Below are 24,943 nucleotides of genomic sequence, written 5' to 3' on the forward strand. Positions count from 1 at the left end.
AAACATTTTAAAGAAGGCTTAATTAAATGTCCGAAAATTTGATTAAATTTTTTTTAGTCAAGAGAAACAATTAAATTGTATTTTATAGGTTTATAATTTTAATTGAAATGCTTATATAATATAAATAATTAATTTAATTTGTTTACTACTAATAAATTTAATAAATAACAGTCGAAGTATGAGTTCAAGGGGAAGACAGGCTTTCCTTACTAAAGTAAATAATATTAATTTTAGTACCAATCATTTTTATTTAGATAGAGCATTTTCTGGTCGCTGTTCGCCATGTTCAAGCACCGCCATTGTTTAGCCGTGTTTAACGTGAGGATTTGACTCGACATTGTCGGCGTCTGCAGCCGTTTGGCGTTTTGTTTCGAGGTCGAGTTAAGCGCCTGCAGTCAAGTGGCCGGGATTTAAAATGCATAAGCCCGCGTGGCCGGAAAGTAGCCGTTTTCAATTTGGCCATGGCCATATGCAGCTGCACCTGTCGCGGTGGCTAGTTGCAGGCGAGGATGTGGCGCTGGTGACCCGGGGCTTGGTGAGCTTCAAGTGCGCACTGGCTAATTAGAATGCCTCGCCTAGTGCAGGCTCAAAGGTAACATTTAGCCGGGCATTGGGTCAGAGTTGACAATTACGTTAGCTGCAGGTGAGAGAGGTGGTGTGCCAGTCTCTGGGTTTCTTTAACCCCCACGGGGATTCCGGTGCTCCAGGGCGAGCTTGCAAATTACGCCAGCTTAGCGACATGAAGTAATTGAAACGCCACCGAAAACGCCACCTACCCACGCCGAAAATTCGTGGAAAAGTATGCGTGCCGCGTTGGCGATCCGTCGGGACATTCCTCCACCCGGTTCCATCCCAGGACGGCAGCCGCACCCTGCACCCGGACGGATGGGTATATAAAAGCCGGGGTCTTGCGTGCGCACCGCTGACTTAGTCAACGCATCTCCAGCACGCCGGACCGGATGTCGACGGACAGCACACAACCCCATACGCCCAGCCATGAGGAGGCGGTACGTCCGCCGCCTTGTGCCGTTTCCAACCAGTGGAAACGGGCTGCACTGATGGCCCGGATGGCTCCGTCATTCCGGGAGACCGTATCCGATGACAGCGAGGACGAGGTGGACACCAAGAAGCAGATCAAATACGGCAGCGGCTTCCAGGCGGCCAAGGCCATCATACACGAGTACTGCGACTATACGACCATCCATGGCATCCGGTATCTGGGCGAGAAGAAGAGACCGCTCTTGGAGCGACTCTTCTGGATCAGTGTTCTGGTGCTATCGGTTTTCACCTGCGTTAAGCTGACCCTAAATATCTGGGACAAGTGGAACAACAATCCGGTGATTGTCAGTTTCGCCGAGAAATCCACTCCGGTGTGGCAAATCCCATTTCCCGCTGTCACAGTTTGTCCGGAGACTAAAACGCGTCGTGAGATATTTAATTTTACGGATTCGTATCACCAAGTTCGTGATTTTCAGACTAATGTCAGCGGCATTGTGGACCTCACCGATAAGCAGTAAGTTATTGTGCTTTTCACACCTAAAAACAAATGTTTATTAGGGTAAATTTGCTAACAGAAAGGGATTATATGGCGCTGTGTCGCAGGTTTGCGAGCCACATTTGCATGATGTAACTCTGGGTAATAAAACCCGGAGGGGCATGGAAATCATTGACGCCCTGACTGAAGTATCCCCCCATTTCGATGACACCTATCTGAACTGTAAGTGGCGTAACTCTCCGGTTAAATGCAGTGATATTTTCCACAAATTTGTGACGGAGGATGGCGTTTGCTTCAGTTTCAATTCACTCAGTCCAGCGGAGATTTTCCGAGCGGAAGGGTAAGATTGGACATCAAGTTTATGATAAGCTCAAATTCGAAGACTGGAGCTCTGTTGCAGTATTATTCCCGACTTTATATTCCGCGAGGAGAACAGACTATCCATGGACTGGAATGTGGAGGATGGTTATAGCGCCAGTGCGGATACATCTCCCTATCCAAATCGAGTTTTGGGTCCCGGAGCTCGAGCTGGTTTATATCTGTTCATGGGTGGTGCGGAGATTGATTTCGATGACATGTGTCGTGGTCCAGTTCAGGGTTTCAAGGTAAAATCTATTATGTTTGCTATAACCATCTCACAAGAAACCTCTTAGATTTTATTACACACACCTGGCGATGTGGCCCAAGTGTCCAAGCAGTACTTCCGCATACCGTTCGACCAGGAAGTGCTCATATCCATTCGCCCCAAGATCATTACCACTTCGGATGGTCTGAAGCACTACGAACCTAATCGTCGGCAGTGCTATTTCCAGAAGGAAAGGGAATTACGTTACTTCAATATCTACTCGCAGAGTAATTGCGAATTGGAGTGCCTGGCGAACTTCACGTTGACCAAATGTGGCTGTGTTAAGTTCTCCATGCCACGTAAGTTTTAGACCAGTATCGTCCATTGGGATTTATTTAACCAGTTTTGTTTCAGGTAATGTTAATATGCCCGTGTGTGGTGACGCCAGCTTGAAGTGCTATAACCAAGCCGAGGATGAGCTGCTGCTAAGGGAATTCACCCAGGGCTTGGTTAACGCAGGGGAGAATACTCGGGGAGAAACCGAGTGCAACTGCCTTCCATCGTGTACTTCTATTGCCTACGAGGCTGAGATCTCCCAGGCTGATTTTGACTATAAGACAGTTATTAATACGGATTCTCCGGAGGGAAAGGAGGAGCAAGCTAAGAGGCAGGGGTAAGTCAGACAAGAAACTCCTTTAGATAGATATAACTTTCTCTTAAAAAGTATTTCGAAAAATTTAAAATTTTTTCTTAAAAAATCCCTTTGACAGAATGAAGATGTCCCGCGTGTCCATATTTTTCAAGGAGGCCCAGTTCTTGACCTCTCGGCGCTCAGAGCTTTATGGTACCACCGACTTTCTTGCCAATTGTGGTGGCTTACTTGGCCTCTTTATGGGCGTTTCCATGCTGAGCATAGTGGAACTGATCTATTTCTGCACCGTGCGCCTCATCTCGAACCTGAGGATGCGCCGCAAAACCCGCAAGGAACTGCTGAAGGCGGTCAACAAGGATGCCTAATCGAGGGACCTCCTGTACGGCCCATAAATAATTCCCAGTTTCCCAGTGAATCCAGCTGAATTGGAAGCCAAAGTTGAGCTGACTCTGCTGCTCTGTGTTTGTTCTGCGTTAAATGTTAAATCTGCAAACAATGAAAATAAAGTTGTACTCAGCACTAGACGGCAAATGCAGTCCTCTATCCGTTCCGATACGACCCGCATCCTGCCAAATCTTCTCTGTGCCTCTGTATGTGTGTGTAAGTCTGTGTGCATTTGAAATGGAATCAATTATTTTATTGTGTGATTTGCTGCTGCCTTCGATGCGATGCGATGCAATGCGATTCGATTCGATTTCGAAAGTCAATAGACAACGTCGTCGAAGAGTCGTGGACAAAGTCAAAGGGGAGCTACGCATCTCAACTTCCAGCTCATATGTTATGCAGGGCCAATCCTTTGATTCAGACCAAGTAAATCCGAATGTATCCTGATCCCAAGAGTATGGGAGGCATGGGGCATGGGATACCTTGGCTGGGCAAACACTGAGTCAATCCCGGCACTCCTTCGTTCAAGTTGTGCGTGCGGCTCTAATGGAAATCCAATTGAATTAAGTTAATTATGTTGGCAAATATTTAAACAATAGCAGCAATTTATGCACACCCAACCCGGTGACTTCACATCCTGCAGCCACTGTAGCCAAAGTAGGCTTTAAAATGTTGCCATGCACTGCCTGTCATTTTGTTTAATTCAATTGGCTGTGTGCATTATGTACGCCACGTACATTTTCCACCAAATTGTTGCGCAACAGTTGTGCGGGCCATGAAACGGCTGAATTTTGCCGCGGAGTTCATTACGGCAACAAGTGTCGAAATATTGCAAATAAAGTTGACACATTTGCATATGCCTAATAAAATTTTCATGCCCACACACGGCGGAGTGCATCGCACATTGCACATCGGGCACGAAATCGCAGTCCACATCCGTGTCCGCACTTTGGCACTTTCCATCTCCACCGGCTGCTTTTCGCCTTTTGTGGGCCACTTTTTACTTTCCGTGCCTGCCAATTTGATTCACATATAAAAATGAATTTATGACAATTTCCGGCTGATGGCTGCCAAGGCTGTGTCGAGGGCTTTATTGATTTCACACAAAGCGAGGGTGGATTCAAAAATATTGAAATGATTCTTAGGGGCATTGGTTGTTGTATTGATAAGGCTCACAATACTACTTCATTTCGCAAAACTTAAAATGCCCAGACTTGAATTAATTTATACTTTTTTCTTTTGTCAAGTTTCCCTTTTGTCATTTCTTCCACCGAATCTCGTGGAAGGACGAAACTCTTATTTTACACAAGTATCTTCGTTGGGGCATTGAGACTGTATTATATTCTCGTTTCAGTCGCCGATAATGTGACATTGACTATTAAGCACTAAAACCTACTCAAAGTCGGGGCAGGCAGTGTCAGTAATCAATTTGCAAGTAATTTCTGCTTGGTTCCGGTTGAGTTTTCCTCCCTTTGTGATGGCGGACATGAATAAGTCCGGGATAACATGACACTTGACATTGAGCCGGAGGTCGGCGGGGAATCGTGCACTCGCGAGCAATATCAATAAAAAGTTTTCTTCACTTTTTGCAGAAATGGCACGCAAAAAAAAAGTACAAATTGTAATTAAACTTTTGCACAATGCAACTCAAACTGTCCGCAGTGTCTGGCAGCAGCAACTAAAAGCCATCAGCTGCATAGCAACAACCAATAACAAAGTGCAAGACGTGCTGCATTTGGCCAACCGTTTGATTTGCTCGGCGGTGCTTTGAATTTCCGGTTTCCTGTTTCCGGTTTAGGAACCCACAGCGAAAATAACAGAACCAGCGAATATCAAATAATATTAGATATACATGATTGGATTCTAACGTGTTATTTACTCGCAATCTCAATGAGCAGTCGTTTAGCATATGACCAAAAAAAGGATATAGAGAAATTCGTGGAAATCACATTTAATTTAGATTTTTGACATTTTTGAGAACATTTTTTTAATAAACAGACGTATAAAATATAACTAACTACTCTCGAAAAACTTTAAAAAATGTATGAAAATAGGATTTTTAGACATTTGCAATAAGCTCTTCCTCAGTTTGAACTGCACTGTTCACCACTTTACAATCTACGGCCAGAAAGGATGAGGAAGTGGCCGCCAGGCAGCCATGTTTGTTTGTATTTATGTCGGTTTGCCGAGCAACGTTTTGCGGCATTCAGACATTCAAATGCAGAGTGACTACAGCACGCGGCTGTCACGTCAAGTGGTGGCCCACCTGGAGGGGATCCGATCGGATAGGATAGGAATGGATTGGAGGGGATGGGATGGGAGTGGAACGGATGACGACTGCTGCCTAGAACTGATTGCTTAAGCGGAAATGACTTGAATGCCTTCGCTATCGCCACGTCACACGGGGCGTATGTGGAATTTCGCACTCGATTGCCTTGGAGGCGAAGTTTTGTGTAACGCGATTAGCGGTTTGCGCTCAACGTTGTTTTGTATGCTGTGGTGCCCAAGTCGTGGAAAGTCCTGTGTAGCAACACCTCAGCCCGGGAACTCGAAGAACCGAAACACCGGCATCGATTGCAGTAATTGCAGTTGTAGCGCGTCTAAAACTTTAACCGGAGTTGGAAAAGTCATTAAAAACTTGCTCCCAACTTTGGATACGAATTAGAATTTTTGATTAAATTGCTTGCCAGGCGGGATTCTTGGCAATTTACTGCGACAAGATGGGACGAGACAATTAATGAAAAATGCATAAGCCAAATGGCGAATCAATGTATATCGTGACACCAATTGCGAATTAACACCCTCATATACTCCCATACATACTTATGCATGTGGCATCATTGTCACGAAGGATTCGCTGCGGCATTGGCACTTGTATTTGGCATTTGTATGCAAACCGCGCACTAAATTAGATTCTTTTTTACTGCAGCCACATCGTCCGCTTGATGATGAGGCGATGACAGGGTCTCCGGGTGTATTTTCCCGCTTTTCCCGCTTGTGGCGATAAAATGCGTAAGCTCGTTAAAATTGCACGCGACGCGCCTCTTATAATAATGGCAATCGATGGCTGACTGAGGATGCCGGTTAGCTGAAGGATATTGATGGTGCGACATATTGATTTGGCTCCGCAGGATTCTCCTTGCGGTTCATGGTTAATCCGAGAGTGGAGCAAAGTAAACATAAAATCCTTAATGGTAAGTGAGTAGCATAAAATAAATAGAATTTGCAGGTCTTGAGCTTGCAACCTGTTGTAGTTTATGATTTCTCGAATAAAAATTAAGTTTTATAGACATTTCTATAGTTCTAACACTATTCTACGAATATATTCCATTTGTAAAATCTGCAATGGACATTCTGTATGTAAAATTCCATATCTAATCCCATTTCCAAGGACTAAACAATTGAAACCGGAGTCCTTACACGCCCATTCATATTCAGTTTTATAATTGCTTTTGCCGGGGACCAGCCCCGAAAAATCTGCACCCAGAGAAAATAATTTGAATTAAATTCACTGGCGCAAGTTCTCGAGCTTATTATGCATTACCTAATGAAAACTGGGCCAGGACCAAGGACCCAGGAACCGAGGAACAAAACTGGCAGCCGCGTAAGCAAATAATAAATAAATAAATAAACGAAAAGCGCAAATAACATTTGAGAGCCAGATTTAATTTCTAACGTTGAGTGCGCATATTAAAACAGTGAGGATGGGATGAGTCTGCCGCTGGAGGATGGTGGTGATTGTGGTGGCCCGGGGATTTTCCGGGTGAAAAACAAGGGGAGGCGGCAGCAGACAAAAGGCGGAGGAAAACCTTGCTGCGAGCAACAAACAAAGATGATGCGGATATCACTGAGCTCGGTCTGGTGTGTCGGAGTCTGTGGATATTATATGGAAGTGGATATGGAAGTGCAGCGGAAATGCGGGATTCCGGGACTATGGCTACCCCCGATCCCAAAGACTGCTGGGCCTGGGGATATAAAAATAAACAATCAAAGCGGGCGGCAGAAGGCGTAATAGAAGTTGGCGTGAGTAAACAATGAATTACGGAATCATGAAAGCAAATTGACTTTAATGCAAAAATCAAATATTTACACAGCGCGGATGCGGGACAAGGACAGTCGTTGCGGCGTTGAATGGTTGGTGGGAAAGAGGAGGCAATGCAATTGCACTTCTCCCGGCGAAAGAGACGGCAATAGACGGCAGTCCCAGAGACAAAAGGCAAACAAACAAACAGACAAACCCCGAATGGAAGAAGCAACGCATACAAATCGAGGTTATGTTAGACGTCCTGGCTGCAAACTCTTTCCGCTCTTTTCCAAAATTTGTTTCGGCACTTAAATGCCAATGCACACAAGCTCGGAAAACACACTCATATGCAAGTTTGAATGGAGTTACACAGGAAAAAAAAATCGACATAAGTCAGTATTGGAATTTTGAAAACATATAAGCGGGTATAAAAAAGATAATGCTGTTTCGAAAGCTCAAGAACAGACAAAAGTTACGAATATGTTAAAATGATATGTTATCGTAATAGGTTTTATCCTAATTCTAAGTTACATGTAGAGGTGGCTAAAATAGATTTTTCTCTCTGCATAAAAAGCAAGAAATTCCTTTGGGGTCGAGGGTCAAAAGGGGTTTAAACTGCGGGTCAGCTTTTGTGCGGCATTGGATTGGTCTGCGGCGTTTCCGGTTTTCGAGTATACGTTATTAGCTCACTGGGCGTGGATGCGGTCCAGCAGCAGGGTCTGAATTTTACGATTTCATTCATTTTTGTGGCTGCCATTTGGCGCCGCAAAATAAGCAACTAAATTTTATTTGCAGAAATAAGAGCTCTAGACCTTGGCTGGCATAAAAATAATATTGGTCAATGCTTTGGAAGTTAGTGTGAAAAATACTTGAAGGCATTCGTTCCAAAGAATTTATCAATTAGAATAGTAGCTGAAAAACACCGCACCCGTGTAATAAAGCACGTAACAGAGGGGAAAAGTGCTACGATGAACAATAAAAAAAAAACAAAAAAAAACAGACCGAATAGAGTGTGGTAAAATTGGGTGAAAGAGGAAACATCACACAAATCTGAAAACCATAAAAGTGTCGCTTTCAATTGTTACCCCAACTTCGCAACTACAGGCGACAATCGAAGCCAACAAGTGAAATTGAAACGTTCAATGGATAGTGCGGAGTGCCTGAAAGGATGAATGTGGGCAGAGGGGCATGGAAAGGAAACGGGATGGATGAGGGTGCTCTAGAAGCTCACAGGCACAAATTGATGATGATGTAGTGTGTGTGCCTGCAACTGTGTGGCAGGAAGCTCAGCGAGATTTCTTATGCATCCTGACATGGGTTTTGCGAATTTATAGAGCGAGTTGAGGGCCTCAAAATAATATTGATGCATTTAATATCTGTAAGTACTTTTAACTTAACTTATTTTTGGAAAGAAAATTAAAATTATATTAAAAATATGAATTTTCACTTTTGATAGAGTAGCACAAATCCCCAGTGATTTTTATTCCAATACTTTATTACTTTCTCAGCTCAACTGAGAATGATGCCAGCGATGATTGACACCACGCCCGGCAATAAATTTTTAATTTTCAATGCTCCCCCATAGACTGGGGCTCTGATGGACCCCTGTCCACATCCTTGCCTCCCAGTGAGCTTGTTAAATTCAAATTAGAACGATGCCAGGAGCTGCGCTCTATGCGAGAAGTTGCCGCTGACAGCGAAGATAAATGACACAGAACTGCGATCGCAACAAATTAACCTTGTTAGAGGCTGCAGCACAGGCAAAGGCGGGGCCAGGACATAACTCCGGAGCAGTGGTAACGGCAAGGACTCCGACCCGAGGACACCAGTTACAAGTGTATGTAATTTTTTATCGTCTGCGACTTTCGACTCTACTCTCCCACTGACGACGACTGACTTATGAATGGCGTGTGCCAAGTTGAGTCGAGACAAAGCACTGAAAGAAATCGTATGGCCTTAAAAATAATAATATATAGTTAAAAAAATAATAAAATATTTGTGTATATATCAGAATGAAGCATATTTATATTATGCTGACTTATATAAATTTTGGAAAAGATTTATTAAAAAAATTGTATTATATTGCATTATACTGAATGTTTCGTATGTTTTTTTTGAAGTGCCTGGAATTTGCTTCAACTGCCACTGCTTTGGAGTCGATAAATCAGTTTGTGTATCAAATTGAATTCATGAGCGTGCACATGACACCAGCCCACGCACATTTATCAGCCGATTCAGGCGAATCCTGCGGAGCATGAACTTTAACTCCACCGGTTTTGGGCAACCGCAAAATTTTAATCTCAACTAAGAGCTTACAAGAAAATAAAATCCATCGCCCGTTTGCATTATAAATTATTCATTACGAAAACGCAACCGCGACACGCCCAATTTTTTCTTCTTTTTATTTTTGAGCCAAGTAAATGAACGCCTGCCGCCGACGGGCGCTCGTTTGCACCTAATTTGATTTTTAGTTGCTGCTCCTTTTGGTGGCGAGTCTGCGGTCGGTTCGCTTGGCATTCCATCCCCGGCTGCTGCTGCTCCACCCATATGGCATTTGAAACCATCTCGCAGATCCTAGCTCACAAATACAGGCGCCCGCCCACACGAAGAAGGACTCGGCAGCGCATCCTGTTTTCTTTTCATTCATTCCGACGCGGCTGGCTGTCGAAAAAATGTCTGTTATGTGGCTAGAGAATTTTGCAGTAATTAATGGCAACTGTTTGATTAAAAAATTCCGCAGCAGCTTTTGCACATGCAGGGATGTGTACGGGCTTAGTTCTAGTTTTCCCCGCCTCCCAGCCATATTCCATTACCAAACGCGGTCAAAAACTGCGATGCTGAATAAATCTATGCAAATTCCAGAGATTTCTTTAAGACTTTTTTCAAGCTCTTCAAACGTTGAATGGAGCAAAAAAGTAAACATTTATGAAAATAAATAATAATATTTGTTTATATAACACTTGAGAACAATGTCAATTGGATTACCATATAATGTGCATTTGCTCAACTCGTGTACTCAAAATCGTTCTTTTGGCATTTATACATCTTGCCGCAGTGAGTTAAATAGACACCCGTTTAATCAAATTACTGTATACACACTTTTTAAGGGATTTAATGCCGCACAAATAGCAAAAGATATTACTTTGCTGGATAAACTGGTGGGTCACCATCACGTTATACTTACTATAAGTCTAGCACTATGTGTTATTATACTAGTTGTTCTTATAGTTGCCATTTTTGCTGCGATTTGTCATCATATATTGGCTTTAAACGTGGTGCGTACCTTTGAATTATTCAAAATTATTGTTTTGAAAATAATTTTCAACTTTTTCAGACGCTTGTTTTCTTGATTTTTAAGTGTGTAGCAAAGGGTATTATCGTAATCGTTTGTACTTTAACTGCAGAAACAGGTATTGAAAATACTGCCGCCCATTTATGGTTCTTTTTATGCTGGAAATTCACGGTACGTATTTCATTTAATTAGATTAGTAATTAATTAATAATATTTAACGCAATACAGTGTTGCTGTATGATCTTTAATCTATTCTTTTATATACGGCTAACAGAGGATTCAAGACAAACTGACTAATTCTTATAAAGAGTAGTGATTGTGGTAAGGATTTGATAAACTTGTAAACATTGCAGAAAATTGTAATTTTTTTCCCACATATTGGTTTTAGTTCTTCCAACGATATATTTTCGAATTGTATCTTGACAGGATGTGCTTTTGCCCTACACTTGGTCTCAAAATTGGACTTTTGCTTATAATACCTATAACGGCAGTAAGTTGGATGCTAATTTGATTGATTAACAAATTCATTATTCATTTGGCAGGGAATTAATGGTGCTCAAATAGCCAAAGATGTTTCTATGTGGAATTTATTACAGGGATACCATTATATTATGCTTATTATAAGCCTATCCCTTTCCGTAGTTATACTGGCGACTCTAGTTCTTTTAATCTATGCGGCGATCTGTAATAAAATTCGAATTCTAAAAGTGGTCGGTTAGCATGAGGTTTTACAAAAATCCATAAGATGAATTCTTGATGTAATTTTCAGATGATCTTTGTTTATGTAGCAATCGTCGTGGTGAAACTGATAATTCTGTTCGCGTGCATAAGTACTGAATTGAATCCTGACAAGACGGCAGCTCATCCCATATTTATGGTATGCTGGCTCCTTACGGTATGATTATACATACTTTCCAATTGTATAAATATATCTTAACCAAGTTTTTCTGCCAACGTAATAGTTCTTATGTATGGCCGCTATAATACTATACTGGCTTCGGCTACATGACCTTGCCAACGAAGACTATTAGACTGGAATTATTTCATTGAAATGAGAACAAGCTAGCTGAATTCGCAAATTATAATGGCCATCGTTTGGGTATTGAAAAACATAGTATCGCTAATTGTGAACCGAATAAATTCTGTTTTTTTTGAGCAGTTATACCATCGAAAGCAGTGTCATATAATATATATTCGTATTTTTCGGAAAAGTATGGTGGATAATGAGGAAACAGGAGTCATTCGGAGATTACTCAGCGTTGGGAAGCTACAGATCTACAAGTACATAATCTACTTTGTGTGGGTGGTCAATTTCGTAGGTACTATCATGGAAGCCAAGAAAAAGCCACTACAAAGGTGTTCCCACCCACAGATTTTCACCTGTGCTGATGTCTACATATACTATTTCATACTGAAGGACTACATGGGCTGCTGGAATTGTTTGTTCAGGTCCTACATGATAATCGCTCTAACCGTAAATGTCCTAATGGTTCCGCTGCTGATCGTCGGTTTTATCTTCATATATTCGAACTTATCCGGCGAAATACGCATTGTAATTGTTTGTAAACATTATTTTTAAAAACGCAGCGATTGCCTAGATTGTATTTCATTCTTGCAGTATGCCACAGTACTCTTCCTAGCAACATGGTTGCAAATGATGTTGACTATTCTGTTTGCACAGCAGTACCAAATTGTTGGAGATGTACTTCGAATATGGATGAATCACAAGAGTTTGGAATTCTACGAAAGGCGTGTAAGATATTAATATTAGTTAAGTAGTAAAGTTAAACACTTCGTTTATTAAAAGTGCCAGTGCTGCGGCGTTTTGGGACCTGACGACTACAAGTTGGGCGATCTGAATATCCCAAAATCCTGTTACAAGAATGGCAGTGAAATGGAGGAGGACCTCTACCGATCAGGCTGCTCCACGCACTCCATAAAACCCTCGTCGCCCATCATCCAGGTGATCTCCTTCGTAATTCAGGTGAGTAGTGATCGGTTGCTTCGAATTCAGTCGCTAAAAACCATTTTAGTATGTTTTAGTCATATGCATTAAGGTATTCCTCATTATCCTGCTAAGGAGCAAGACCCAACGCACAAGTATGTGGTCTGAGCGACGCGCCGAAATGTTTGGTAGTGTGAAAAATTGACTTAAAGTTCTATTCGGATTTGGGAAGCAATCCTAAAGAACATCTCTGAACTTTAGGGCTATTTTCCAACATTGCATGGAACTTAAGCAGCAGATTTTCATGTGAATTGCAGTTTTGGGTGCGGTTTAGAATTCACATTGCCCCGGGCATGAGTATTGGCATTCTGGCGAGCGAGACAAATTGGATGCTGCTGGCCATCGTCATATTTCACGGACTGCAATCAATAACGATAAACACTTGAGTCGCAAATCCAATGTCCAGAATCCTGTCCAACAACGGCATGCATATGGATGAGCCAATAAAGAAATCAACAAAGCATGTCGGGCGATTGAAAAAGTATTGCAAATACCCCGGATAGCCGGGGATTCGGACACGGAATTGGACTGCAATCCGGACAATATGCAAATGCAGCTAAGCAGAAAATATTCAAGGACGATCCAGCCCCTCCACCAAACGCTCAAGTTTATAGATTCATTTTGTGTCCCTCGTCCCGCGCATAAATTTTATTGTTGTCAACATTAAATTCTAGTCGTGAAAAACAATTTTGCAGCATTTGAAAATCCATAAAATATGCATACGAAATTGTCTGCCGGAACGACCAACTTTATGGCTAAATAGTTTGCTCCGGCCCACATCGTTAATGCCTTTTTTATGCGTGTGTTTGGGTGTTGGGTAAACTTTTTAGCCGCCATAACAATAACGGCAGCAAAAGCAACCACACTTTGGTCAAGCTGCTGAAATATCCAGTGCAAAGTTCACAGATAGAAGGGGATACAAAGACGGAGTCGCAGGCCAAAAGGTTCATGTGGCTCATTAAACTTTGGCCAACAATTTTTTGTTGCACCCCCCAACCGACAAAGACAAACAGAAAGTTTTGCACTAAATATTTGCGCCCTCGCAAAAAAAAAAATGCAGAGTTGAACTAGGAAAACAGAATAAAAAGGGTTTTTGAGGTGAGTGACCATGGTTTCCAGGGATTTGGAATGGTTACAACATTTCTTGGCACACATACGCCCCATTAAACGCTAGACAAACGAAATGCTAAGGGCTAGAAAAAGGGTGAAAGTGTTGCCATAAATTGATGTTATTAAATTGTTTCATATGGGAACTTCTCAAGAATTAGATTTATGACTGACTTCCTATAAAATGTTTAATCTTAAATTATTTGCTTACTTGGACAACCTTTTTACCTTTGCAGCCCAGCTTCCCTATTGTAATTACAAGAATTCGAGCTTGATTCAGTTATAAACAGACTTTATTTCGTACAGACAATTCAACAAAGTGTCAACAAAAGATGGGATGACCTGACCTAGTATCCCCAGTGGGATCCGAATCCATCGAAGCTGGCGTGGGCAACCACGGCGGCGGGCGAGTACTTCACATAAGCGGCGGGAGCGGCAGCCACCAGAGGAGCAGGAGCGGAGTACACGGTCTTGGCAACGACTGGAGCAGGAGCGGCGTAGACTGGAGCTGGGGCGGCATAAACAGCCTTGGCGACGGGAGCAGAGTACACGGTCTTGGCCACAACTGGAGCTGGAGCAGCGTAGACCTGAGCAGGAGCGGAGTAGACAGTCTTAGCCACGACCGGAGCAGGAGCAGCAGCGTAGAAGGACTTGGTGATCACGGGAGCAGGTGCGGAGTACAGGGTCTTGGGGGTGTAGACATTGTTGGTGATGCGGGAGTCCACCTTGCTGACACTGGAGTACGGGGTGACCACGTTCTTGGAGTAGGTGGACACAGTGCCGCCGAAGGAGCGCACCACATTCTGCTGGGTGGTTCCCACGGCATCGTAGTGGGGCTGCGCCACCTTGGCCACCACGGGAATGGAGGCAGCGGCATATGTGGTGGCCGGAGCCAGGAAGCCAGCACTGGCCACACCCACCACAGCGCAGAAGGACAACAGGACGTACTTGAATGCCATGGCTAAGATTGGATTAATTGACAATATAAAATGGAACACTTAAGCTGATGTTTGTAGTGAGCTGCGGTAGCTACTGATGCTAAACTCTTGGCAAGCGACTGTTTTTATAGCCAAAACTCGCATATGGCTTGCCAAATTTCACGGCCAACTCGCAAATTACAGTGTGTTCGTATGACAGATTGACTTAGGCCTAAGCTCACCACAAAAAAAAAGAAGAAAAAAAAGTGGTTCAATGGGTCGACAAATGACTGTGCTCTTTTTTCTCCCTCTTTCCGTGCTCCGTCTCTGTCTTAATTGGAGGCCAGCTCAAGTGCCCCACACCCCAAATGCGAAATGTAACAGGAAAGTGAATTATTTTGAATACTCGTACTATCAGCAGCTCATAAATTTTCCAGCGACGTAGTGGGGGCAAACTTTTATTTTCCCGCCGTGTTTTTCCATTAAATTGAGTTCCACTCGAGCAGCAAATATGAGGCCACCCCTCAATAAGGGGATGTTCCTTAGCTCCTTTTTGCTGTCAACTTTATCAGCAGGGGTGTCAGTGGTTCTCTTCTTTTCGGAGTGGTGGCACTCAGTTGTTTATGATTTTTGTTTGTTTTTATTCCAAGGGGGAGCCGAGAAGTTTTTGTGCCCTTCCAGAAGGAAGATCTCAAGTTGAAATTAATGATCAGGAGTCGGAAAGTTTTGGTGCGTCCTAAATAGCTGTTCAAGAAAGATCCCATATGCATATCATAGTATAAAGTTCGAATATGGATTGGGCATAAATTTAATATTATTTATAGATATTTCATTCAAAAACACCTATGTTATTCACACTACGCATAGAGCATCTACCACTTCGTTCTGTTTGCTTTCCTCCACTCTTGATGTTTTTCTTTTGTTTCGGCCAAGTTTGGAAAATGAATTTTCCTGCTCTGCTGCTCACGGGCGCATGATGAATATTTATTGAAATTACCAAAGTTGACGCTACTCCAAATTGAATTGTGTTGCCAACTTGGGATGCTTCTTACTGCCACAAATTCTGCGCTCTTTCTTCTATTGGCGCACTTTTTTTTGGTTTTTGTTTTTGGCAAATTGTTATTAATTTTACACTGGGGGAGCTGTAGCCTTTTTTTTGCCCCACACCGAGACCTAATTACCGCGTTTAATGCATGCCTGCAAATTGGCTTTCAAGCGGTTACGCAGGTGAACTGCCATCGCATTGTGGGCAGTTCAAATTACCAAAAATCACCAGAAAACCAAGCAAAAACTAACAGAAACTGGCACGCGTCCGATGCGAATAAAAGCCGCAACATTTTGGCCAAATCAGCATCAGTCGCAGCCCAACCAGCCTGCTTTCAACTTCACTCGAGCAAACCGTCCAGTCATCCACGTACTCCAACATGGCTTTCCGCTACCTCATCTCTCTGTGCGCCCTGGTGGCCTGCGCCAATGCTGGTCTCCTGGCCAGCCATGTGGCCATTGCCAATCCGTCGGTGGATGCCGTCGCCTCCACTCAACAGAATGTGGTGAGGTCCTTTGCCGGCACTGTTTCCAGCTACTCCAAGGCCGTGGACACCCCGTACTCCAGTGTGAGGAAGAGCGACACTAGGATCCAGAACAATGTGTACACTCCTGCTATTAAGACGACCACTTATGGTGCTGCTCCTCTGTACACTCAGGCTACTCCCATTGTGTCCAAGACTCTGGTCCATGCTCCAGCTCCCGTTGTTGAGAAGACTGTGTACGCTGCTGCTCCAGCTCCAGTTCTGGCCAAGACTGTTTACTCCGCTCCTGCTCCAGTTGTGGCCAAGCACGTTTATTCCGCTCCAGCTCAGGTTTATGCTGCTGCCGCCCCAGTTGTGGCCAAGACCGTGTACTCTGCTCCTGCTCCAGTTTATGCTGCTCCTGCTCCAGTTTATGCTGCCCCCGCTCCAGTTGTAGCCAAGACCGTGTACTCCGCACCAGCTCCAGTTCTGGCCAAGACCGTGTACTCTGCTCCCGCTCCAGTTTATGCTGATTCCGCCCCGGTTGTGGCCAAGACTGTGTCCTATGCCGCCCCACTGGCCACCACCAATGTGAACCATGGACCCGCTGCCACCACCTACACCCACAATGCTCCAGCTCTGGGCGTCTCCAGCTATGGAAGCTCCCAGACGGTTCACTATTCCCCCGCCGAGAGTGTGTCGCACATGAGCTTCGATGGATTCGGAACCCACTGGGGTTTCTAAATAAGTCTTGGCCTTTGGGCTTAAGCAATTGTTAATGTTTGGTGGTCAATAAAGACGGAGATCGATTGTTGCAAATTAAACATGAGCCGAGTAAAGTAGACCTTCTGGGTGAACAATGGGCCAAACTGGTTTCTGCCAATTCATCGTTATGCGTTGGCCTTCTATGAGGTCTTACCTTAAGTGCTGAGGAGGTGGGCATGGTGGTAAGCGGCTTTGTGATAAGCTGCGGGGGCGTGGCATGTCGTGTTTTATGGCTCTTTAATTGGATTTCATATTTTTCGCACACCTTTCCCCCCAAATCGAACCTCTGGCCGGCCCACTTGTGCACTTGTTATAATTATTGTCAGTTAATTAACGGATATTTATGCTCGCATAACCGCAACTCCGCATAAATGGCTTATACGCTTGCCCCCCCAAGCTTAACATTGACATCTTGGCTCATAGTGGTTGTGGATAGATATGTGGTACATTAATGGGTAACAGTTAAATGGGTTCAATTGGAACCATTGACAGGCGGCCAAGAGGTAGAGTTTAATAGACCGAATGCATGTTTTGACAGTAATATTTTAACGGGATTGCTTGAACAGCAATCAAGTTGCGTAATGAAAGGTAAGTGATAGAGAGAGTTAGGTAATAGATAAAAAGACATGGAAGTAATTAAAGATATGGATCAACTCTTAATAAGCATTAACTTATGCTTCATGAACTTATGAACTTTATTGTATCTAAATAAGTCATCACACTACAATGTTTATTGATGAGTAATAAACCATAAAGATTGTTATTCTTCGAAAAGTGCACAATGCTCTTAAAATTCGTTTAAGATTTTCTCAAAAATAAGGCAAAATGTTCAATTTTTGTTGACCCTTCTAAGACATGACACTAATGAGACATGCAATCGAGCTGATTAATTCCCTCTTGGCCAATTGACAGGCCAGACAAGAACAATCAAATGAAATGAAAACGTGTCTAAAAAGAGTAGAACGAGGACCCTGTCTTGGAATTTTTGCCAGCCAAATTAGCTGCATTTGTTCTTCTTCTCGGCGGGCGCTTTGATTTGTGATTTGATTGCGCATACGCCCCGTGCCACATGCCAAAATATGCCAGATTGTCCTCGTCCGAGTTGACAATTAGTCAATAATTTATTTCAATTTCATTTCGCATGCCAAGCACACACACACACGCAAACACACCCCCTGAAAGGAAAGCCTAACTGCACTTGAATTACATTTACATTTTGGCTTGAGATTGTCGCTTTAGTTTTTGCCACAAAAACGAGACTGACAAGGGAGCAAATTGCTGGGACCATCCTGCAATTGTTGCAATGCAATTTAGGTAAGCGAATTTTCATGATTTAAATAACAGCATTATGTGTGGTAGATTGTGTGTGTATGTGGTTGAAAAACTGCAGACATTGTCGCTTTGCCGTTCGGTATTTTGTGTTTTGTCTGACTGGCTGGCTGTGTGTCTTGGTATAATTAAATTATGGCTGGACATAAGACGCATAATAGGTCATAAATCAAATTTACCTATCCCACGGGTCCATGCCGAGCATGACACTCCAGACGGCGTCACAGACACAGTTTCCCATAGCCAACAATGCACTGAAAGAAATTAAGAATATTTTATAAAATATGCTTAATATAAATACTATTAGATTTAACTAGAGACTCCTAATAAAAGCTAAAATTGAACTAAGAAACATCCTGTTCAGATCCTTTTAAAACTTTACATTTTGTTCTGTGGTAATTTTCCTCCGTGGAAGAAGGACACATTGTGTACTGGTCATTTTTCCCTCATTTTGATGGACATTATGACGACTCTGTCTCGGCACACAGTTAGACAATTGATACATCTGCTATGGCTGTTGTGCCCGTCCCGCCCGTTTGAATTTACATTTGTGCCAGCATTTCAATTGCAACTTTGACTCCGCGGAACCACAAAAGGGCCGTCCCCTGGTCCGGATTCTGTTTTCCTAACTGCGACTATAACTGCCGGACTGTGACTGCAGTTAATGTGTCCTTCTGTCAGCACCAGCCACACTTTGACTGCATTGCATTTGAAACATTTCAAAGGCACAACAAACGAATTTGTTGCCTTATTTTCGGCCTACTGTGTTCTAGGCTCTTTTCTATTTTCATGATCATTTATGCTTTATAATATTAAATGATTTTTTTAATCACTGATGCTGCATTGCAAAAGTAGAAGAGAGAAAACCGACCCCAGATCGCGATATGTCATAGAAGTAGACAAAGAGGATATCCTCCCACTTATCTATACCATTTTTATGCCACACAACTGGTGGGTGTATTAAAATTTAATTTTTAGATTAAAGACAATTTGTTGTATATTTGCCCGACGAGGCGAAACAAACAAGTGCAGCTGGGCGGGAAGACAAAAGCAACTTTAAGGTCGCTTTTTTCTGTTGATTTATCATCACTTTATGCAAATTGACCGCTTACCTTTGAGCTTTATCGCAGCACATCTGTGAAAAGCTCGGGATGAGGGGTTTTCCACTCCTCCGTTTTCCTGCGATTTTCCTTGGCAGTTTTCAACCCCGCCGTTGGTTGGTTGGCTGCCACGTGCAATGTCAATGCCAAGCGATTAACATTCAATTAGCTTTTGGCTCCATCAATGATTTTATCACACAGCCAGGAGGTCCTGTTGCTGCGTCTGGTTTGAGTGTAAATTGTGGCAAATTATCATTAGCCTGTTTGGGGTCCACAAACAAGGAGGAGAGGACTCCAGCAAGGACATCTTCAAAAGGTTTTTATGACATCAGCAGCTGTCGTTGACAGATTATTGTGGCGATTATTTTAGCAGAGCGGCAGAACACACAGGACAGATACCAGATACAAGATACAAGACGGCAAACAACAAACGGGTTCCAAATGGAATGGGGGCTATTGTGCGTTCAACTGGAAAATGTCAACAGTGTTTTTGGCATTGCTGTTGGCCGCTTTGTCGTTCCTGTTACTCAGCCACATGTGGCAGGACTCGAAGGACCTCGAGGACCCCGTCCTCTTCCGCCACTTGGATATCTTGCGGCTTAGCACTTCTAAATAACTAGCTAAAGTTGGAGAAGTTGTCACACTTTTATCAACACCACTGGCTATGTAATAAATTCTTATCCGCACTTGGTTGAGTAACAGGTATCTTATAGTCGAGATACATACTAAATAGTTCTCTCTTGCTATATTTACAGACATGAAAAACTTGTCATTTCATTTTGGAATTTCGTAAAATTTTAGTATGTGCGTTTGCCCGCCTCTCATTCTTAAGATCGCCCTGCTGATGGTTATATTTCCTACAATCGTGAGTTACTAACTTTAGTTATTCTGAGCAACTATCATTGATCAAATTCGCAGGCTGTTAATATAATGGAAGTAATTTACAATGGTGTGAACTCGAAAGCCGAAGCTCATCAGATTGCCATCAACTTAAACATAGTTGCATGCTTCATTGCACTTCTTTCTCTGGCATTTGGAATTTATGGAACGATTATGAATACAATCTTCATAATTCGATTGGTAGGTCCTTATAAGGTTCTTCTGTGCCAGTAAAATGTATATTTTGAAATTCTTTCAGCTGATGTTCGTGTTGATAACATTCTGCTTATTCAAGATAGTCATGTGGATAGTGTGTAAGAATCTGTCGCCAATGTCCGCGGAGGACGTCACCCACGTATGGTTCCAGCTCAACATGGGCTTATCGGTATCTGCAGGTTTGATTTATCGATATTTAGTTCAAGTAATTGATATTTCATTTTGAAACAGATAATATGTTCGGTTCTGACGGTTATTTTCTGTATGCGGCTGCATGAGCAAACTCGGCTGTTTCAATTGGGCTATTAGACTAAAGATAATTCCTGATTTCTGTTTCGTAGTTACAGTTTAATACTTAATATACAACAAACTTTGTTACATTATAAATTTGTATATTATTTTACTCGTTGTTAATATAAACGACGTTGATGCTGTAATATCAATTCTCCTACTTTAATCTTAAAACACCTCCTTCCGTGAAAGTGACCTCAAAGTGTTGATGAAGCTGTTGATATCGGCGGGCGTGCCAATTTGTGGGCTGTGTGGGTAATCAAATTACATGCGGCATTATGGACACCCGCAGGACGATAATAGCAGCCAATAAAGATGACAATGACAAGATAAGCGCCAACAGGAGCAGAGGCTGTGACCCCGCCGGGGTCATCTGTTGGCTCCATTTGCGCAGCTTTAAATGAAGTTTAACGATTCCCACAAATAATGATACTTTGCATTTTAAAACACTTTTCCCACTCGGTCAGAAGTCAGGCAGAGCAAAAGTCCGATGCTCATTACACGCGTTTCACTTGACACTTTTATTGGCAATGGAAACGGAGTGGGATGGAAAGCGGAAAAGCGGGTCATTTTATGGCCAAGAAAGAAATGCCGATAAGGGCATTAAATTTGTTTCAGCCATAAAGACGCTGGCCACATCACTCAGCATTTGGCCAATTACGCAAATAAAAGTACACACCCTCCTTGGATGGAAAAAAAAGAAAAGGAAGCAGAATGGAACGTGTCAAAGTGGTGGAAAATGCAGCAGAATTCAAGGATGTGAAGTGGCTCATTAGAGGTGTGTGTGCGCTGCCCCGAAGCTTTTGGCCGGGAAATCGTGTGGAAAAACGCGCTCTAAACTGACACTTTTACACCGAAATGCTCAAAGCCTTTAGCTACAAACAAAGCCCTCTTTTTGTGGATTTCAATTTAAATGCGAACAAAGATATGAATGGCCAAAAATAAGTATTTCATTTCTTTTTAATTCCCCCAACTGGCATAATTAAAGACGAGGCCTGATCGGCCCCCGGCGATTTTCATTGGATTGCTGGACTGGAATTTGGGGGGCCATAACAGCATGTCGTCGACGTTGTCGTTGCCGTTGTCCTTGTCCGGGCGCATGTCCTGCGGCTGATTAAAATCTATTAGAGTCAAAGAGATGTAAGACACTAAGCAGGCGGTAGATGCTCTCCATGCCACCGGGTGGCAAGGCATCCAGCGGGGCGCCCACTTTGTCCAATGACTTGCCATGTAAATGAGGACGGCGCAGGCTACGCAATTGAAATGCATGCGGCAAAAACTTTCAACTTGTCGAAGAAGGGTATGCTGGGCAAGTGGGTTAAGAGAAGGTTTCATAATATAATTACTGAACATTACAATCAGCAGTATATATACTTTAGTTAGCACATTCGAAAATGTATTGACATGTATTTATCAGAAGTACTTATTCAGTTCAATGGTATTAATCTTTATATGTGACTACTGAAGTTATAACTATTATGACTAGGTTAGGGTATTTCGATGGAGGACTTTCTGTAACTTATTTTTCCCCTGCCAAATGTCTCAGTTCTTGTTGTTGTCAAAAGTCGCACACAAAAACTTTGCAGTCCAAAGTTTCCAGCGGAAATTGTGCAGCTGTTTTGTGTGTGGAATTGTGAGACACTTTGGCCTGCTCTTAAATATACTTGTAAAGCAAATTTGTTGAAATATTAATTTAATGGCTGCCACGCCCACTATCTGCGGACCGCCCTTCGCTATCAGCATGTGCAGGGCATAAGCTTTCAATATGATTTTTCATGATTAAAGCGTGTGCCGGGTACGTTTTTATCGGCCGAAAGACATTTGCCCAACGATGCCGGAGTTCGATGGGAATTTTCTTATAAATTGTCGCCCCCAACAAATGTGTCCACCACCAGCCCCCCCCCCCCCCCCTGCCGTTCAACTTCATTGGGGGTGAAAAACACCCACCCACACACGCCGGCGTAATAAAGTGATTTTAAAGGGCACTTTCCCGCACTTTCCTTTCGCCTCGATGGGTATGCGTAAAATTTCCATTTGTGCCAGGCACTCAACTTTATTGAACTTGAAGTAGGGACTGCGATATTGTTTGTCTGATAGAGCGGCAAAGGCACATGTGTGTTGCTCCAAGATGTCCTGGCTTTACAATTCATTAAAATTTCATATCAACACCATGAACAATGGCCAGCGAACGTAATCCATTTTGCAGCTGCAACAGTACAGAGAACAAAATTTTCGATGGAAACTTGTTAAGTTGGAAAAATATATATTAAGTCCGCTATTAAGGACTGCAACTTCGTTGTAATATTGGTAAGCAAAACTATCATGGCTAAGTAGAAAGTCCTGTTTGCGCTGTGCACTGTTATTAACTGCTAGTTACAAATGCTCCACAATAACGGTATTAAATGCACTGCGAAAGCGTCAAGTCATAAACAGCTCATCAGTCTTGGGAGGGCGGTAAAGCAGCCGCTCCCATTCTCATTCCGCCCGAACGGTAATTATGCGCAACGCGCGACGCCGCTGCAAAAGTTGTGCTATCACAACTCATTGTCTCGGCGGGCAGGAAGTGCAGTAGGAAGTGGCAGCAACAGCAGCCGGCGGCAAAACATGCCACCAGAATGGGGCAAGTTCGTTGTGGGGTCTGAAATGCCTTTGCCTTTTGACGCTGATAATGCAATTTCCGCCAAAGAACCCCGTTTTATCCCCCCCGACACCGGCGTAATTTACAGCCGTGCAATGTTTCATTTTTGTTGCGTCCTTCGCGTTCGTCCTTTTAAAGCCAACTCAGGCAGTTCCAGCGGCTCAGTCAACTCTGCTAGTTGCGGCTATTTATCTACATAAACTTAATTGAAAGCATTCAAATGCCTGGACGGCTGCGTGATGTGTTAACATCTTCTGATGCCGCATAATCCCACTCCGGTCCCACTGACCCATTCCCATCACCTATTCCTTCAACACTATAAAGAACTGGTCGCTGATTTTGACTAAAGGATATCCTGCTCGTATAATGAAAATCTTCTGCCTGAAAGTGAAAATGATTGAAACGCAAGGACAACATTTTGAAGGATTTGTATTTAAGACAAGTTATAGAGAGCGAAAGTATTGAGCTCAAATTAGAAGGCTAAGGTATGGAATGTTCCAAATGGAAAATATTGATAGAGAAGGAAGGAAGAAAGGGTCTTTCCCTTTCTTGTAGATAACCCCATATACAGCATACCCCCACACGCTTTCGAGTACTGGGTATAGCAACAATGAACAATGAAATGAAGGCATTGCGCTTTTCCAGCTTTTCCTCGCCATCGTCGTCTTTATTACAAATTGGTTTTGTGCACTCACCACTCGCATGTTTCGTGCGCAATTTGCACCACCGAAATGAATATGGAGCGCAGGGGGAAAACTCTCGACAAATGTGCAGGGAAAATAAATTGCAGAACACGAAAAGGTGAGCTGAGGGGCGGAAACGTGTCCAACTCGCCACGTTAACGAAGTGAAATCGAAAGTTTGACTGCGGTCAGCGTTGGCCACTGTCATTGTCTATCGCTTTTCCATATCACTACGAATACATATGTACATGTAGCCCCACCAACTCGTTTATACATACATATCTCCTCCATCTGGTTGTCAGATTGAATGGTTTATGTGTGACACATTTGACCGGTCACCGAGGTGTTTTTCTGGCGGAGGTTTTCACGTTCAGACGAAATAAATTAAATTGCACCTGCAAGCAGGGGAAACTAAAATCGTGGGCTTAAAATCACAGAAGGTCATTTATTACAGCACGGTATCTGGAGAGTATCTGGTTATAATTACTAAAATGATAAGCTCTTTAGTAAGTTACCCATTAGCATTCATCATTACAATTAGACAATTATAAATGTTATAAGAAGTAGCATTTAAAGTGTCCTTGCAGTATTTTTACTAAAAATAGTCATCATTTGTTTCCTCCTTATCTTGAATAAATTTCTTTAATTTCCGGTCAAGCGATAAATTTGAATAAATTTTCAATTTAAAAAATTGCCTCACGTCAATATCCCACTTTCAAATTGACTCAGATTTTCAAAAACGATTATGCGGGTTAGCTTCACACTGAAGGTCCTGTTGCCTGATTTCCGGATTTCCATTTTCTTTTATTTGCCCAGCAGAAGTCACGTGGCATTCATAATTCTTAAAATGACGCCATCAGAAATTATGTAGCAATGCTAAGTGCACCCAAACAGCTGTCCCCCACTTTTCCAGGAGGGGAAAACTCTACGTGACCAGCATTCGTCGCCCCGAAACGCTGGGATTTTTCCTATTTTTTCATCTTTTTGGCAGGACAGTAGGGTAACAATGGGGAATTGATTTCGGGTTTTGGCCAAGTACGAGCTGATTATGGAATTAAAACATATTTCCGAGCTGCGAGCTTAAAACTTTAAGT

General features: G+C 42.9%; 7 protein-coding genes across 10 annotated transcripts; 6 read left to right on the plus strand and 1 right to left on the minus strand.

Moving 5' to 3' along the window:
- Positions 1–925: 925 nt before the first annotated feature.
- LOC6611153 (pickpocket protein 28) lies at positions 926–3,316 on the plus strand. Its single transcript, XM_002035674.2, has 6 exons — positions 926–1,513; positions 1,575–1,835; positions 1,896–2,100; positions 2,149–2,419; positions 2,475–2,733; positions 2,831–3,316. The coding sequence occupies exons 1-6, from the start codon at positions 960–962 to the stop codon at positions 3,075–3,077; spliced, it is 1,797 nt and encodes a 598-aa protein (XP_002035710.1). The 5' UTR covers positions 926–959; the 3' UTR covers positions 3,078–3,316.
- A 6,779-nt stretch (positions 3,317–10,095) lies between these two features.
- On the plus strand, positions 10,096–10,710 carry LOC116801044. The gene is made up of 4 exons (XM_032718422.1): positions 10,096–10,174; positions 10,228–10,395; positions 10,455–10,583; positions 10,641–10,710. Exons 1-4 carry the CDS (start codon positions 10,112–10,114, stop codon positions 10,707–10,709), a joined length of 429 nt encoding a protein of 142 aa, XP_032574313.1. The 5' UTR covers positions 10,096–10,111; the 3' UTR covers position 10,710.
- Positions 10,711–10,822: 112 nt separating this feature from the next.
- On the plus strand, positions 10,823–11,464 carry LOC116801045. The gene is made up of 4 exons (XM_032718423.1): positions 10,823–10,902; positions 10,955–11,122; positions 11,182–11,307; positions 11,375–11,464. The coding sequence occupies exons 1-4, from the start codon at positions 10,840–10,842 to the stop codon at positions 11,441–11,443; spliced, it is 426 nt and encodes a 141-aa protein (XP_032574314.1). The 5' UTR covers positions 10,823–10,839; the 3' UTR covers positions 11,444–11,464.
- Positions 11,428–13,104, plus strand: LOC6611154 (protein late bloomer). 3 transcript variants are annotated; one of them, XM_032718418.1, is made up of 6 exons: positions 11,428–11,511; positions 11,572–11,727; positions 11,785–11,964; positions 12,031–12,165; positions 12,220–12,396; positions 12,446–13,104. In XM_032718418.1, the coding sequence occupies exons 1-6, from the start codon at positions 11,497–11,499 to the stop codon at positions 12,560–12,562; spliced, it is 780 nt and encodes a 259-aa protein (XP_032574309.1). In that variant the 5' UTR covers positions 11,428–11,496; the 3' UTR covers positions 12,563–13,104. The 3 variants fall into 3 exon arrangements, with proteins under 3 accessions (XP_032574309.1, XP_032574311.1, XP_032574312.1); XM_032718420.1 differs by having other exon boundaries at positions 12,456–12,575; XM_032718421.1 differs by lacking the exon at positions 11,428–11,511 and having other exon boundaries at positions 11,677–11,731.
- Positions 13,105–13,799: 695 nt separating this feature from the next.
- LOC6611155 (pupal cuticle protein C1B) lies at positions 13,800–14,553 on the minus strand. Its single transcript, XM_002035676.2, has one exon. The coding sequence runs from the start codon at positions 14,481–14,483 to the stop codon at positions 13,872–13,874; it is 612 nt and encodes a 203-aa protein (XP_002035712.1). The 5' UTR covers positions 14,484–14,553; the 3' UTR covers positions 13,800–13,871.
- A 1,247-nt stretch (positions 14,554–15,800) lies between these two features.
- On the plus strand, positions 15,801–16,773 carry LOC6611156 (pupal cuticle protein G1A). The gene has a single exon (XM_002035677.2). The coding sequence runs from the start codon at positions 15,866–15,868 to the stop codon at positions 16,691–16,693; it is 828 nt and encodes a 275-aa protein (XP_002035713.1). The 5' UTR covers positions 15,801–15,865; the 3' UTR covers positions 16,694–16,773.
- Positions 16,774–19,895: 3,122 nt separating this feature from the next.
- LOC116801147 lies at positions 19,896–20,616 on the plus strand. Of its 2 annotated transcripts, none has more exons than XM_032718992.1 (4): positions 19,896–20,008; positions 20,062–20,223; positions 20,282–20,407; positions 20,470–20,616. In XM_032718992.1, the coding sequence occupies exons 1-4, from the start codon at positions 19,946–19,948 to the stop codon at positions 20,545–20,547; spliced, it is 429 nt and encodes a 142-aa protein (XP_032574883.1). In that variant the 5' UTR covers positions 19,896–19,945; the 3' UTR covers positions 20,548–20,616. The 2 variants fall into 2 exon arrangements, with proteins under 2 accessions (XP_032574883.1, XP_032574884.1); XM_032718993.1 differs by having other exon boundaries at positions 20,282–20,417; positions 20,470–20,554.
- Positions 20,617–24,943: the final 4,327 nt, after the last annotated feature.

This window comes from Drosophila sechellia, chromosome 3L (genome assembly GCF_004382195.2).
Source record: "Drosophila sechellia strain sech25 chromosome 3L, ASM438219v1, whole genome shotgun sequence".
NCBI classification, from domain to species: Eukaryota; Metazoa; Arthropoda; class Insecta; order Diptera; family Drosophilidae; genus Drosophila; species Drosophila sechellia.

Bases quoted from the DNA above. Each gene is read 5' to 3' on its own strand.
- LOC6611156 (XM_002035677.2), top strand. From the start codon at position 15,866: ATGGCTTTCCGCTACCTCATCTCTCTGTGCGCCCTGGTGGCCTGCGCC.
- LOC116801045 (XM_032718423.1), top strand. From the start codon at position 10,840: ATGTGCTTTTGCCCTACACTTGGTCTCAAAATTGGACTTTTGCTTATA. The intron at 10,903-10,954 runs GTAAGTTGGATG...TTCATTTGGCAG, and splicing joins TTATAATACCTATAACGGCA to GGAATTAATGGTGCTCAAAT. The intron at 11,308-11,374 runs GTATGATTATAC...CCAACGTAATAG, and splicing joins TGGTATGCTGGCTCCTTACG to TTCTTATGTATGGCCGCTAT.
- LOC6611154 (XM_032718418.1), top strand. The intron at 11,965-12,030 runs GTAATTGTTTGT...TCATTCTTGCAG, and splicing joins TATCCGGCGAAATACGCATT to TATGCCACAGTACTCTTCCT. The intron at 12,166-12,219 runs GTAAGATATTAA...GTTTATTAAAAG, and splicing joins TGGAATTCTACGAAAGGCGT to TGCCAGTGCTGCGGCGTTTT.
- LOC116801147 (XM_032718992.1), top strand. From the start codon at position 19,946: ATGTGCGTTTGCCCGCCTCTCATTCTTAAGATCGCCCTGCTGATGGTT. The intron at 20,009-20,061 runs GTGAGTTACTAA...TCAAATTCGCAG, and splicing joins TGGTTATATTTCCTACAATC to GCTGTTAATATAATGGAAGT. The intron at 20,408-20,469 runs GTATCTGCAGGT...ATTTTGAAACAG, and splicing joins AGCTCAACATGGGCTTATCG to ATAATATGTTCGGTTCTGAC.
- LOC6611153 (XM_002035674.2), top strand. From the start codon at position 960: ATGTCGACGGACAGCACACAACCCCATACGCCCAGCCATGAGGAGGCG. The intron at 2,101-2,148 runs GTAAAATCTATT...GAAACCTCTTAG, and splicing joins GTCCAGTTCAGGGTTTCAAG to ATTTTATTACACACACCTGG. The intron at 2,734-2,830 runs GTAAGTCAGACA...TCCCTTTGACAG, and splicing joins GAGCAAGCTAAGAGGCAGGG to AATGAAGATGTCCCGCGTGT.
- LOC6611155 (XM_002035676.2), bottom strand. From the start codon at position 14,483: ATGGCATTCAAGTACGTCCTGTTGTCCTTCTGCGCTGTGGTGGGTGTG.
- LOC116801044 (XM_032718422.1), top strand. From the start codon at position 10,112: ATGTGCATTTGCTCAACTCGTGTACTCAAAATCGTTCTTTTGGCATTT. The intron at 10,396-10,454 runs GTGCGTACCTTT...CAACTTTTTCAG, and splicing joins ATATATTGGCTTTAAACGTG to ACGCTTGTTTTCTTGATTTT. The intron at 10,584-10,640 runs GTACGTATTTCA...AACGCAATACAG, and splicing joins TTTTATGCTGGAAATTCACG to TGTTGCTGTATGATCTTTAA.